The 14191-nt window shown below is 37.2% G+C and overlaps 1 protein-coding gene across 2 annotated transcripts in view; it reads right to left on the bottom strand.

Moving 5' to 3' along the window:
* The window catches only part of LOC306847349 (KH domain-containing, RNA-binding, signal transduction-associated protein 3-like), a 185822-nt gene that overhangs the window by 13513 nt on the left and 158118 nt on the right, over positions 1-14191 (bottom strand). For both annotated transcript variants that reach the window (XR_013782149.1, XM_079381256.1), the window contains exon 8: positions 2394-2452. Coding sequence is in view for 1 of the 2 variants with exons in the window: in XM_079381256.1 (XP_079237382.1) it covers positions 2394-2452 (59 nt within the window). In the remaining variant the exon portion in view is untranslated. The remainder of the gene's footprint in view (positions 1-2393; positions 2453-14191) is intronic.

The following is a 14191-nucleotide window of genomic DNA, read 5'->3' as shown; positions in this document are numbered from 1 at the left end:
GTCCGCCAGTAAAGTGTAATTTCTTTGTGAGTGTGTGTTAAACAGGTTCTTTGCTCTTCCTCCCATGAGGACTCTCTGACAGTGATTTGTTGTCGTACATGCAGCAATCCAAAGCACCTTCAAATGTGTTTTTACACAACAATATCAATCTTTAAAATAACAAAGCCCAAGAGTCATGACACCATCCACTATCTTCCTCTCTGAGCTCATGGCACCTCTGATAATTTAGCCCAACTAACACTGACAATCAGAGAGAAACGTCCCCAAACCATCCTGCCTTTGTCCTTCACCTCAGAAAGAACAAAACAACTTTAATTGCAGCAGAGGATCAAATAGCCAGTTGAAAGGGTTTTAGTGGAGTGCCTTCGAGCGAGAGGTTACCACTGCCATTAGCGTAACAGCAGAGCTCATTCATGTCGATGAACGAGAGCGCAATCGACGCCAGCTTTTGTGTGATCTTGCTCTTTTTCAGCTCTTCTTAGGGACAGGACTCGTTTTTCAGGCTGGGAGCCGTAGCCAATAATCTTTAATTAGAGAGCTGTCAATCTCAGGTTAGCCTGCGCTAGCTTCAAGAAAAGGGTTAATGCTCACTGTCCTTGTGTTTAGAAGGAACAAGGATGTGCATCAGCCAGATAATAGCGAGATCTCCTTTGAACTGTCCAACTGTCTATGCGTTGTACCACCTGGAAAAGTGTTAAGTTGAGTGTTATGGATTGCTTATGTGTGCATGAGTTTAGAGCTGTGTGTTTCAAATGTGGTCGCAAAGTGGACAGCGGCATAGAAGAAATGTTAAAGACAAAGAGAAAAGGTAACCATTTCCATTTTTTCAGATCAGTTCTACACTATATAAAAAAAGTTGAGCAAACTTACTAAATTTAAGGCAATCAGCTTCAGCAGATTTTTGAGTTCTCTCAACTTATTTTTTTAGGAGAGTTTTGAGTTCTCTCAACTTTTTGTTGTATAAACTTAAAACAACAAGTTGAGAAAACTCAAAAATCTGCTAAAACTGGTTGCCTTAACCATTTAAGTTTTCTCAACTTTTAATTTTTTACAGCATTTTACAGCAAAAAAAAGTAGAGCAAACTTAAAAAGTTTAACGAAAACAGCTTCAGCAGATTTATGAGTTCTCAACTTCTTGTTTTAAGTTTATCCAACAAAAAGTTGAGAGAACTAAAAAATCGCCCAAAAAAAAAAAAATGAGTAGAGAGAACTCAAAAATCTGCTGAAGCTGGTTGCCTTAAATCTTTAAGTTTGCTCAACCTTTTTTTTTTTTTTTTTTTTTTTTTTTACAGTGTATAGTCTAATTTAAAGTGCTGTCATGTCCGAACAAGCCATCTGACATTGTTACATCTCATTTATTTGTGCTTTATTATATTTATTGAGCTTGATAACACAAGCTATTGCTAGTTCTTATACCGAGAAAAGTTTACTTTTGAACCTGGTGTAAGATGAATAAACAAAGACTTACATCACATGTCTATATATATTAGACGACAATTTCTCTGTTAAGGTGGAATAGTCGCCGCTGATTATTTTTTTTTTACTCTTTAACTTTTTTAAATCATAGTTTCGAAAATATAATAATTAATATATGAATAATTAAGAATAAAACATAAAATAAAGTTTATACATAGGCATTTGGAAAGCAGAAAAATGAAGACATGGTAAAAGTTTCCAAAGTTTTATCATACCCTTCATATAACTAGGACATAAAACTGACCTGAAGAAACTTATAAAATGAAAGTTTTAAAACTATATGCTGAACAAAACTAGGTTTTGATTCTGTTACAAATATCTCTTATAAATAACACAATTGTAAACATGCACACAAATGCTTCAATCTGAGAAACTGCCCACAAATGCATCTGTACATACACACTAAAAGCACACACACGTTAATATTCTAGCTGCTGAGAAATACAATGGCACATCTTATCTTTTTTGCTGGGACAATGAGCTTACAAAAGCTACATCAGCAGTTTCAGAGAACTGCAATTTATCTTCAGATATCTCTGCCATATTTATGCTATTCTGTACCTACAGTGTCCATAACCGCAAACTTGTTTGCCTTTCACAGAGCGCGTGTCCAACAGCATTTTGATTCTTTTGCTGCATCCGAACCCGTCTCCCTTCAACATTCATTGTAAATGCCTGTTCATGTAAATACAATACAATGCAACCAAAAGCCTTGCAATGCCAGCAGTATTTATAACAAGAGCTGTACAGCAGGAGCTCTGTATTCTTTGGACAAAAGACAGACTCAAAGTTCATGCACTAACTGGAAACAGACAGCATACCACTTCACTGCATTAGAAGGATGAAAATCTGGCTGTCAATCTAATGCAATAATTTCTACATGGTTATAAAACTGTATTGACAGAAAAAACTCTTACCGTAAGAGTCATATGATTCTCCGCTGATACCATGGCTGTATTCATAATAATCATCTGAACTGTGAAAAGAAATGAGAGACAGAAATTTAGAAAGGTTTTCTTAAAATATATATGTAAGGTACAGGGTATATATGATTTCTCATATACAGAAATGTAATTAAAAATCTCAGAAATTAGACATATATTCAGACCAATCCTATATGAAAATATATGCATAGAATTTAAATGCTATTCATTGTAAATTTATTACACAAAATAAAAGTAATGTTGTGTGATTGAAAAAAAAAGGAAGTTGACACTGTATGTGCATTTATATACAGACAGAGGAAACGAAAGCGAGAAAAGGTGATGAGAGTTCAAGGCATGTGTCTGGTTATTTGACATTGTCTGCTCCCTATTTAAATTGACAAAGCAACATCTCAGCAGCCACATGAAGCATAGTAACCCATCGGAGAAGCTATTTTCCGAGCAGATTTGCAGTGCGCCTTCCTTTCATTCCTGCGTCTCAGAAGTTTTGCTCCTGGGTCTCTGCCTCCAAATTGAGTTTTTTTTCCCATAGGCCCTATGAGCTGTCCAGTGCCAATCACAACTGACTGCTAACCATATCCCGGTGTTCATGCTCCCATCATTCTCTGGCCTCAGTAAGGATGGCGCCATGAGAAATAGAAGCCTTGCTAGAAAATAAAAAGATGTTCTTCAGTTCTCTCAGCTTCCACCATTCAGGATTCTTACAATTTTGACCTTTTGTTTCTATTCTATTCTATACTTTAGCAACTCCTTCATACTTTGTTTTATATTAGCTTCCTTAAATTTCCAAAACTCCTGCCATCATTTTCATAATAGCTCCTTTCAGTGTTTTCCATTAATGTGGCAGCCGGCCATTGCGTAATCTGTCCAACTACAGTTCCATAATGAACAAAAATATTTTTATACTTGTCTAAACAATATAAACGGTCTCTAACGTTGTGTTTTGTACTGTTGCCTTGGCGAAGCATCTTGTCAATCAAACTAAAATGTAAATGATATGGTGCAGTGTACCTATCAACATGCAAAAGGTTGGCATTTAATTTATTTAAAAACACTAATGATTTAAGAGCATTTACTCTGTTGTGGTGCAAAGTTTCAAAGCGAAACACAGCACTGTGTTATCGTGAGCAAATCACTATGTTTTTCGGTCGTGTCACAGAGAATGCAGCAAACTCAATCAGCGTGTGTTGTGAGTTTAACATGCATTTGCAATACAACATGCGGCAGCTTTATTTTTCATAATTCCTGCCTTCTCTCCAATCATACTATTGTAACTCCTCCCCCATTCCAATTATGCCATCATAACTCACTCTCTTCAATCAGTCACAATACTATAACTCCTCATTTCAAACATAATACTATAGCTGCTCCCCTCATTCCATTCATACTATCAAAACCCCTCACCTCATTCTAATACTACAACTCCTAAAACTCCAACTCCCCCTTCATTCTAATCATTCTATCATAACTCCTCCTCCCATTCATACTATAATAACTCCTCCTCTATTTAATCATACCATAAATCCTCCCCTCAGTCCTGTCATGTTATCATAAATCCTGCCAATTCTAATTATATCATCATAACGCTTCCCCTCATTCCAATAATACTATCAAAACTCCCCCTCATTCTAATTATACTTTCAAAACTCCTCCCCTAATTCCAATCATACTATAACTCCGCCACCATTCCAATTATGCCATCATAACTCCTCCTCTTGGATCAACCACAATACTATAACTCCTCTCCATTCCAATCATAAAACTATAGCTCCTCCCCTCATTCCAATCATACTATCACAACTCCTCCCCTCATTCCAATCATACTATTAAAACTTCTCCCTTTCAATCAATCATAATATCATAACTCCTCGTCCATTTAATCATTCTATCATATTAATCATAACTCCTCCCCCTCATTCCAATTATGCTTTCAAAACCCCTCCCCTAATTCAAATCATACTATAACTCCTCCCCCATCATTACTCCACTTCTTCAATCAGTCACAATATTATATCTCCTCTCCATTCCAAACATGATACTATAACTCCTCACCTCATTTCAATCATTCTATCCAAATTTCTCCCTTCCAATCAATCATAATACCATCATTCCTCCTCCATTTAATCATACTATCAAAACTCCTCCTGGTATTCTGATTATAATACTATATTCATTCCCTCATTCACAACAGACACTCACACATACATCAATCCAGTGTAAGTGGCTGAGAAAAGATTGTCTTTGTTGTTATGCAGGAAGGAAATCCCATGTCAAAGCTCACACAGAGGTTCCTATTGGCAGCCTGCTGTTACTGCTAGTTTCATGCTTAAAATGTGACTGCACACCAGGGAGAAGAAGATAGGATGAGAAAGAGAGAGAGGGTTGTGCTGGGATTGCAGTGTAAAGACCAAGAACTACGGTCACTATTCCCACACACGAGCTCAGGAAGCTTGTGAAAGCCGGGAGAAGGCTTTCTTTCATATGTGTGATGAAATTCCCCATTTCCACTGCGCATGAAGGTGAAATTGAAGAGACCTAAAGCTTTTGTGTTCAGTAATGCATCAGTCAACTTTACATCCTGCTGCCAGATGCATCTCTCTCCGCGTGTTTCACACCATAAAGAACCTCTTCTCCCCAATCTGAACACCAGCTTGGGTTCAAACCTAGTTAGACACCTTTAATTTCTTCCCTGACACATCATCAATATTCCTTCTTCCCTTAATTCAGCTCTCTCCCTTTCCTCCAGTGCAAAGTTTGTTCTGTTCTACTCAATTACCCTGTTCGGCTCGCTCCAGTCAAGGTAGAGTGTTAGCAGAAATGATTATGCATTTAAGTCACACACAGTCCAATTCCCTCCAATTAGCAACATACACGTGTAAACACTGCAAACACGCTGTTGAATGAAATACAATCACCCAGAGGAACATTTCACTCCTCAGAGGAGACTTAATGCAGTTATCAGGTATGCCGTGTTTAATATTGACTTCAAAAATCAGAAATGCTTTGGAGAAATCAAAAGACTCAAATGAGACAAGTGTTAACATGCATTACAAGTGTACAGGGGTGTAAAATAAATGTGGAGAGTAGATCTCTGGCTTTTTGATTACAGGTATCTTGGAAAATCTGAGCACAGTTTGAGACATTGTTGAGATCTGACACCCTAGCGGAGATGGAGATATACACTCAATGGCTACTTTATTAGGTAAACCCATTCAAAAGCTCATTTAACCATATAATCTGATCAGGTATGTAGATTTGGTTCAAACCAAGCATCAGCAAGGAGAAGAAAGGTGATTTTAATGACTTTAAATGTGGCACAGTGGTGGGTGCTAGACAGGCTGGACTGAGTATTTCAGAAACTTCTGATATACTGTGATTTACACACAAAACATCCCTAGGGTTTCCAGAAAATGGTTGGAAAAAGAGAAAACATCCAGTAAACGGCAGTTCTATGGTCGTAATAGCCTTGTTGATGCCAGAGGTCAGAGGATAATGGCCAGACTGCTTCCAGCTGATATAAAGGCAACAAATCAAGACAATTGTTACAACCAAAGTATCCAGAAGAGCATCTCTGGACGCACAACAGTAGCTATGTTTCCTTCCAAAGATTCAAATTTTACTTGTGCACAAAACTGGAATATTGCATAAAACATTTGCAAAACATTTCCATCCAACGAGTCAAAGAGAACAAAATCATCACTTACTGATAAACTGGCACTAAATATCACTAAGAAAAGTAGGAGACGCCACTTAATATAATAATGAATTACTTGCGCATCAGAGCGAGCAGACGAAACACAATAAAAGCTCAGTCATTACTTTCATAGGCGGATGCTGCTGTTTGGGAACGCAGAGACAATTATACAGAAATACTTTAATGACAGACTTTGCTCAGGCATTTCAGAAGGACCAAAACAACATTTCAGATGCTGTGCAACGAGATTGGTCCGCTGGTTAGTCAAGTTATCCCGTCGCAACGTGCAAAGTCACATGACTTTTTTGATGCACATGGTGAAATTTATTTGGTAAATTTGTTTCCTTTGTAGTTTATGCACAGTTTTTCTTATCAGATAAAAAAATATATCCTACTCAATTGTGCGCACAAGTTTTCCTGCACATTTTTAGAATTTAAGCGCATATTAGCGTTTATCCAGCGTTTTTTTATGCGATATTCCAAAATGTACATAAAAATAGGTGGATGGAAACATAGATAATGTCGAACATTGAAGCAGAACTCACAAATACTCACCTAAATAAGACAATATAAGATTGGAAAAAGGTTGCCTGGTCTAATGAGTCTCGATTTCTGTTGCGACATTCAGGTGGTTGGGTCAGAATTTGGCGTGAACAACATGAAAGCATGGATCCATCCTGCCTTTTATTAATGCCTTGTATTAACGGTATAGGCCGCTGGTGGTGTAATGCTCAGCCTATCTGAGTATTGTTGCTGACCATGTCCCTCCCTTTATGACAACATGTACCCATCTTGTGATGGCTACTTCCAGCAGGATAGAACACCATGTCACAAAGCTCAAATAATCTGGTTTCTTTAACACGATAATGATTTCAATATACTCAAATGGCCTTCAGAGTCACCAGATCTCAATCCAGTAGAGCACCTCTGGGATATGGTGGAATGGGAGATTGGAATCATGGATGAGCAGCCGACAAATCTGCAGCAACTGCGTGATGCTATCATGTCAATATGACCAAAATCTCTGAGGAATGGTTCCAGCTCCTCGTCAAATCTATATCATGAAGAATTAAGGCAGTTCTGAATATAAAAGGTCCAACCTTGTACTAGCAAGGTGTGTTAGAGTTCTAACCAATTTCTTGTGAAATAAGATACATTATGTACTTCTCTCTCGCACACACAGCCATGCTCAGCCAGCTAAAACCGACACAGTGTAGTGTACTAACACTCAGTGTGTATCTGATGTTCTCCAAGTAGATTATACCTATATCTAGTGTTGTTTTTGGCAGCCTGTTTTAATTTTAGTTTTAGTCTAGTCTTTGTGTGAAGCTGTCATTTTAGTTTTTATTAGTTTTAGTCACGTTCATACTCTTTTTAGTCTAGTCTAGTTTTAGTCGACGAAAACTGATGACTATTTTCATCTAGTTTTAGTCAGAATTATCCATGTAGTTTTCGTCAATGAAAATTGTATTTTAGTCTCTTTTTAGTAATACAGTTCTATTTAACCCAGTCAATATAGTATAAGTACCTAGTAGTATAGACGAAACCAAAATGTTCTTTTAGCCAAACCCATTTCAAACAAGGTTATCTCATTATATTATTGTTACCTTATAGACTCAAGAATACATCCATTCCAGACACGGAAGACGCTCTGATTTGAATTTACAACATTTATTTTACCAACCAAACATGTTAGAAGTACACACACATCTCCCAAAAACGAACCCCGGCTGGCCGGCCATCGGTCCCTTTCTCTGTGTCAGACTTAACTTTGTTGTCGTCTTCTAAATAATGCCGCGAGTGGGGCTTGAGGAAGTGACGTCGTCTGCGTCTGCGAGACACCGGAAACAGAAATACTGCAAAATAATAATAATAACGCGACTAAACGAGACGTTATAACATTTTGTTTCGTCTCGTTTTAGTCAACGAAAATGAAGAGACAATTTAGAATAGTTTTTATTTTGTAAACCACATTTAGTCTCGTTTTTATTCGTCAACAATATTGCATTATACATTTAGTTATCGTCATCGTCACGTGACCAGCATTTACGTTTTGTCTCGTCTCGTTTTCGTCACGTGATAAAGGTTCGTTGATGACGATATTTAGTCATAATTTTCGTTGACGAAAGCAACACTACGTATAACAGATAGGATTGTTTAAACATCAGGCATCAGGTATTCACTATGCCGCACAGAAACACAGTCTCTCAGTGATCGTTTATATCTGAGAATCGCTGTTGAGTAACTCTGTCACACAGATCTGAAAGCCACGACGTACGGACAGGTGTTTGCTGGAGTTTGGAAAATCTACTCTGATTTGGTGGCTCAGCTGGTGGGGTCAACAGTACAAATGCTTTGATTTTGCTTTTTTTTCTAAAACAACAACATTTTCACTACAAATTAATTCTCAACATAAAAATTGGAGTAAAAAATGTGTCTTGGAATATGCTTTATTTGATTTTTTTAATTAATTTAGCTTTTCTAACTGCAGCACTGGAGCTGATATGAACAAAACATGATGATCTTCTTATGATCTGAAAATTATTCAACTGGAAGCAAGAACATTTGACCATCTGTACAAAGAGTAACATGATCAATGGCACTAACTTCTTAATATTTAGTGAGCAAGAAATAGTGCAGAATTGTAAACACTGTATTGTAATTTCACATAAAAAAAAATGTTTTAAATCGTATTTTTAAAATATTTTTAACAAATGTATGTCTATTTCCATACAAAATAAAAAATAAAGTAAAATAAAATAAGTTTAAATGATGTAATAAAAACATCACACGATAAGCATATCCCAAATGTTTGATGAAGTGAGTGGTTCCTGAGGACAGGCCCTCGTTGACTTGACATTCATAAGAGGGCCTTGCTCTCTCTCTCTCTCTCGTGTGGTTAAACAGATGGTGGGGTTAAATCTGAATGATGTACTACATGTCCCAGGTGATCTCTGTGTTTCCTCCTTCTCTCGTCTTGTTTTCACAGCTGGTAAATCAGCAGTGGGGCGTCTGTGAAGTCTCGCTGGTCTAATCTACTGTGAGAGGCTTATCACTAATCACTAATTACTGCCTCATTCTCTCGCGCTCGCTTGTGCTCAAATACAAAGAGTTTAGAAGAGGTTTAGAGGGCAAAAAGTTGGATAAACATCACACAACACTAATTTTGTTTTCCATACATGGGTCACAAAGTTTCCAAGGAGCAGGCCAAAATTGAAATAGGACGCTACTTTAAGCGAACATGCATGTAGAGCATGCATGTTTTACAATGGTTAACTATTAAGGTTGTTCATTCAAGATGAGACTGAAATAAAATAAATTTTTACAGACTAAAAATAGACCCAGCGGAAAACCACAAGACTTTGTCCTCTATTGAGCATTCTGCACAAATTCAAAGCTGAATTTCCAGGGCATTCAATGTATATTTATTATGTCTAGCATGTTTTGTACACACCATATGCCATGTGCAAAAAATTATGTGTGTCCCATTTTTATGGTCTCCTTATATGAAAGGCAAAATGCAATTTTCTAGACCCAAATATAAACATAACATTCTGTTGGTCATAAATTACTGTATGTCGCTGTCTATTCAAACAAGCTGCAGGCCAAATCATGGTCTGCAAATGCTTGTGACTCGCTAATAGAAATGAACAGAACCAAAGGTCCACAGAGACAGAAAACGGAAACGAGAACGAAGACTCCAAACCTCTAAAATAGAGCCGAAACAAGTTAAAAATATCAGCGCGTCTGTCTGAGGAAGCTCAGAGTAAGTGGGACAGAGGACAAAACTGGCTAAAAGAAGAGAGAGGAAGACAGGTGTAGAGGAGAGAGAAAGCTGTCGAAGTCTGATGCTTTGCACGGAGAAGTGATCAATCGTGATAATCGCCACCTGCAGAGATGTTAGCTGAACTCTGTAATGCGCCCCTTCAACAAGTGTGGAACGGCTTATTTCTGTATTTACAGGATCAAAAGAACCAGAAAAACAAAGCAACAAAGTCAAGATCTAGATTGAGTTAAACGAGCCTGTTCAAAACGGTTCAAAAACTTTCAGCAATAATTGAAAGTCATGATGTGTCTAATGGGGTGTGTCTTAAAATTCAGCTGAAAGTTCATTGGTTGCTGTAGAGACAATTGTAAAATATGTGACAAAAAACATATAATGTGATTGAAAACTCACTTAAAGATCCAAACCAGAACCATAATGACTTGCACAGATCCACAATAATGCTCAAATCCTACCAGATCCAAACCAAAACCACAAACACACAAAGATGCAAATATTAGAATCCTACCAGATCCAAACCAAAACCATAACCATAAAGAATCCTACCAGATCCAAACCACAACCATAAACACCCGCACAGATCCACAATAATGCTCAAATCCTACCAGATCCAAACTTAAAGCATCAAGAACTTACACAGATCCATAATAAAGCAAGAACCCTGCCAGATACAAAACAGAACGATAAAGAATCCTACCAGATCCAAACCAAAACCATATAGAATCCTACCAGATCCAAACCAGAACCATAGTAATGATAGAACTCTACCAGATTCAAATCAGAACCATAAAGAACCCACACAGATCCAAAACACTGTTAGAATTCTACCAGATACAAACCAGAATCATAATGACCCGCAGAGATCAACAATAATGCTCAAATCCTACCAGATAAAAGCCAGAACCATAAAGAAACAAAATAATTCCTGAATCCTACAAGATCCAAACCAAAACCATAAAGAATCCTACCAGATCCAAACCAGAACCATAGTAATGATAGAACTCTACCAAATCCAAACTTAAACCATCAAGAACTTACACAGACCCACAATAAAGCTAGAACCCTACCAGATCCAAACCAGAACCATAATAACGCTGGACTCCTACAAGATCCAAACCAAAACCATAAAAGAACCCACACAGATCCACAATAATGCTCAAATCCTTCCAGAACCAAAAGCACAAACACACAAAGATTCAACATTAGAACCCTACCAGATCCAAACCAGAACTATAAAGTACCATAATAATGCTAGAACCCTACCAGATCCAAACCAGAACCATAAAGAACCATAATAATGCTCAAATCCCACCAGATCCAAACCAAAACCATAAAGAACCCACAAAGAGCCATAACAATGCTAGAACCCTACCACATCCAAACCAGAACCCTGACAGATATACATATATGTTCACATTAATTAATTCCATCATGTTATCAACAGACAGATATAGTATCAGGAAAACAGTGATTTATACTATATTTTAAAAGACTTTAGAAGATAAATGATTCCTTGAACATCTGACTTTTTGGATGTAACTTTTTATTATTATTATTATTATTATTTGTGCAAATACAAACTAGAAGCTTGCAATTTCTCCTTTAAAAACAAACTGTGAATGAACAATTTTTCAATATAGTGCAACTCAATGAAAAAATTCAAAATTCACTTAAATGTATACTTAAGAGTTACTATAAAGATCTGAAAATAAAAACTGCATTATCACATAGACAAAACTTTAAATTCGCAAACTTAACCAAACAAATAAAATTATAGGCCTGTGCTAATAATCTTAAAGTAGTCCAATACTTGCCTAGCTGCTATTACTACAGAAAGAATTAAAATAAGTTTGCAAACATCAATTATTCAATTCAGTTTATTTGTACAGCACATACTGTTCCAAAGAAGCTTACAAAGAACAGTGGCTTTACAAAGCCCTCAGAGATCAAGCCAAAGGCGACAGTGGCGAGGAAAAACTCCCAATCAATCAATCTCCTAAGAGTGAATTTCTAATCAGTTGCCGCTATAATTGCTCTTTTCCCCTCTAAATCTAAACTCTCAGAGTCGAGTCTCCTGAAGCAGTGCTAACCTTTGAAAAGCAGCAGTCTCAGAACTCACCGCACTAACATTTTCCAAAACAAACTGCTCTGTGGAGGCCTATAGTTGCTCTGACATTCTGTGTGTGTGTGTGTGGGCCATATGGTGCTCTATAGCACTCTGAAGAAGGTGGCGAGCAGTTTAAATGCTGTCAGACACACCCCTGAGCACTTCCACAGGGAGCGCGACCGCACACACGTGGGGTATCTGGACCGCAACACGAGAAGGTGACACACCTTTGAGAATCACACAGCGAACGTTTTTTTATGAAAAGTCATAGCTTTTGACCTTTGACCCTTTCAATGCTCTTGTGAGATAAACCTGTCACCTCGGTGAACATTTCACCTCTGCACTCTCCCCTTCCATTCACACAGGTAACACGGCCTATTTCTAGTATCCAAATGCCATGATAACCGACATATCTGACAAATTTCATGTCATTAAAAACAGTTTTTTTGTTTGTTTGTTTGTTTTTGCATTTATACTCTGTAGACTGTTCATCTATGGGACTAAATGATCAATATTTACTTAATTATGTTAAATGGTGAAGCTTTACTCGAGATGTTATGGCTATACCTACTACATGATGTGATTTTACTCAAACTAGAACTATTAATGACATTCTTGAATATGGTTGTTTACAATCTGCTAATGAATTTTGTAAATATGTAATCTGGCATATGTTGTATGATGGGTTTTTTTTTTTATTTAGATGCAATGGTATAAGTTTGTATAAGTTTTATAAGTTTGTAATGTAAATCTATTTATGTTTTTGTTGATCCTGTAAAATCTCATTTAGTGTTACTGTTCATTTAACGTGTAGAATTATATTTGTGATTTTTATTACTTGTAGCATTTACTACTTGGTTTTTGAGCATATTGTTTCTATATTGGCTGTGTGGCTGAAAGAGTAATATGATGTTCTTTTATTTTTACACAATTTATTTTTTCACATTAAATCCAAAATTTGAATAAAACTGTGTGTGTGTGTGTGAATATAGATTTAAACTATATAAAGCTTAAGTAATACAATAAAAATTGTCAATGAAAAACTAAACAAACAAACAAATGAGAATTAGAAACTAAAGTTTAAGGTGACAAATTAAATTTAAATTAAAACTAAATAGGAATATAAAATCTAACTAACTCAAAATATGAATATGAATATATAACTCCTGAAGTTTGCAGATGACACCACACTGATCGGCCTCATCCAGGATGGTGACGAGTCTGCTTACAGACAGGAGGTTAAGGAGCTGGCTGTCTGGTGCAGTCTTAACAACCTGGAGCTTAACACGCTCAAAACAGTGGAGATGATCGTGGACTTCAGGAGAAACTCCCCTGCTCTCCCCCCACTCACCATCATGAACAGCACTGTGACTGCAGTGGAGTCATTCAGATTCCTGGGCACCACAATTTCTCAGGACCTGAAGTGGGACAATCACATTGACTCTATGGTCAAAAGGGCCCAGCAGAGGTTGTACTTCCTTCGCCAGCTCAGTTCATCCTGCCACAGGAGCTGCTGAAACAGTTCTACTCTGCCATCACTGAATCCATCCTTTGCACTTCAATAACTGCCTGGTTCAGCTCAGCTACCAAATCTGACCTCAGAAGAGTAAAGAGAGTAGTCCGGACTGCTGAGCGAATCATTGGTACAACCCTCCCCCTCCCCAGTTTCCAAGAACTGTTTTTATCCAGAGTGAGCAAAAGGGCTGGCAAAATCACTCTGGACACCTCACATCCAGCACACTCCCTCTTTGAACTGTTACCGTCTGGTCGACGCTACAGAGCTCTGAGCACCAGAACGACCAGACACAGAAACAGTTTCTTCCCTCAGGCAATCCATCTCATGAACACTTGAACTCTTAACAATAAACATGAAATATACAACACTATCATACTTTTTATGTTTATTTTACACACATACTAATTGCATTTCAAATTTGCACCTAACATACCTTTACATACTGAATTGTCTATTTTGCATATTGTGTTTGTGCTGTTTGGCACATTGTCCATTTATATATATTTGTACATTATTTATTTAAATTATTATTATTTCTTAACTATCTGTGTCCTGTCCTGTTGCTGTCATTCTGTCGCACTGTGGAGCTACTGTCACTAAAACAAATTCCTCGTATGTGCAAACATACCTGGCAATAAAGCTAATTCTGATTCTGATTCTGATGTACAGT

The sequence above is a fragment of the Barbus barbus genome, assembly GCF_936440315.1.
Source record: "Barbus barbus genome assembly, chromosome: 27".
Classification (NCBI taxonomy): Eukaryota; Metazoa; Chordata; class Actinopteri; order Cypriniformes; family Cyprinidae; genus Barbus; species Barbus barbus.
This window is presented reverse-complemented; position numbering and strand designations above follow the sequence as displayed.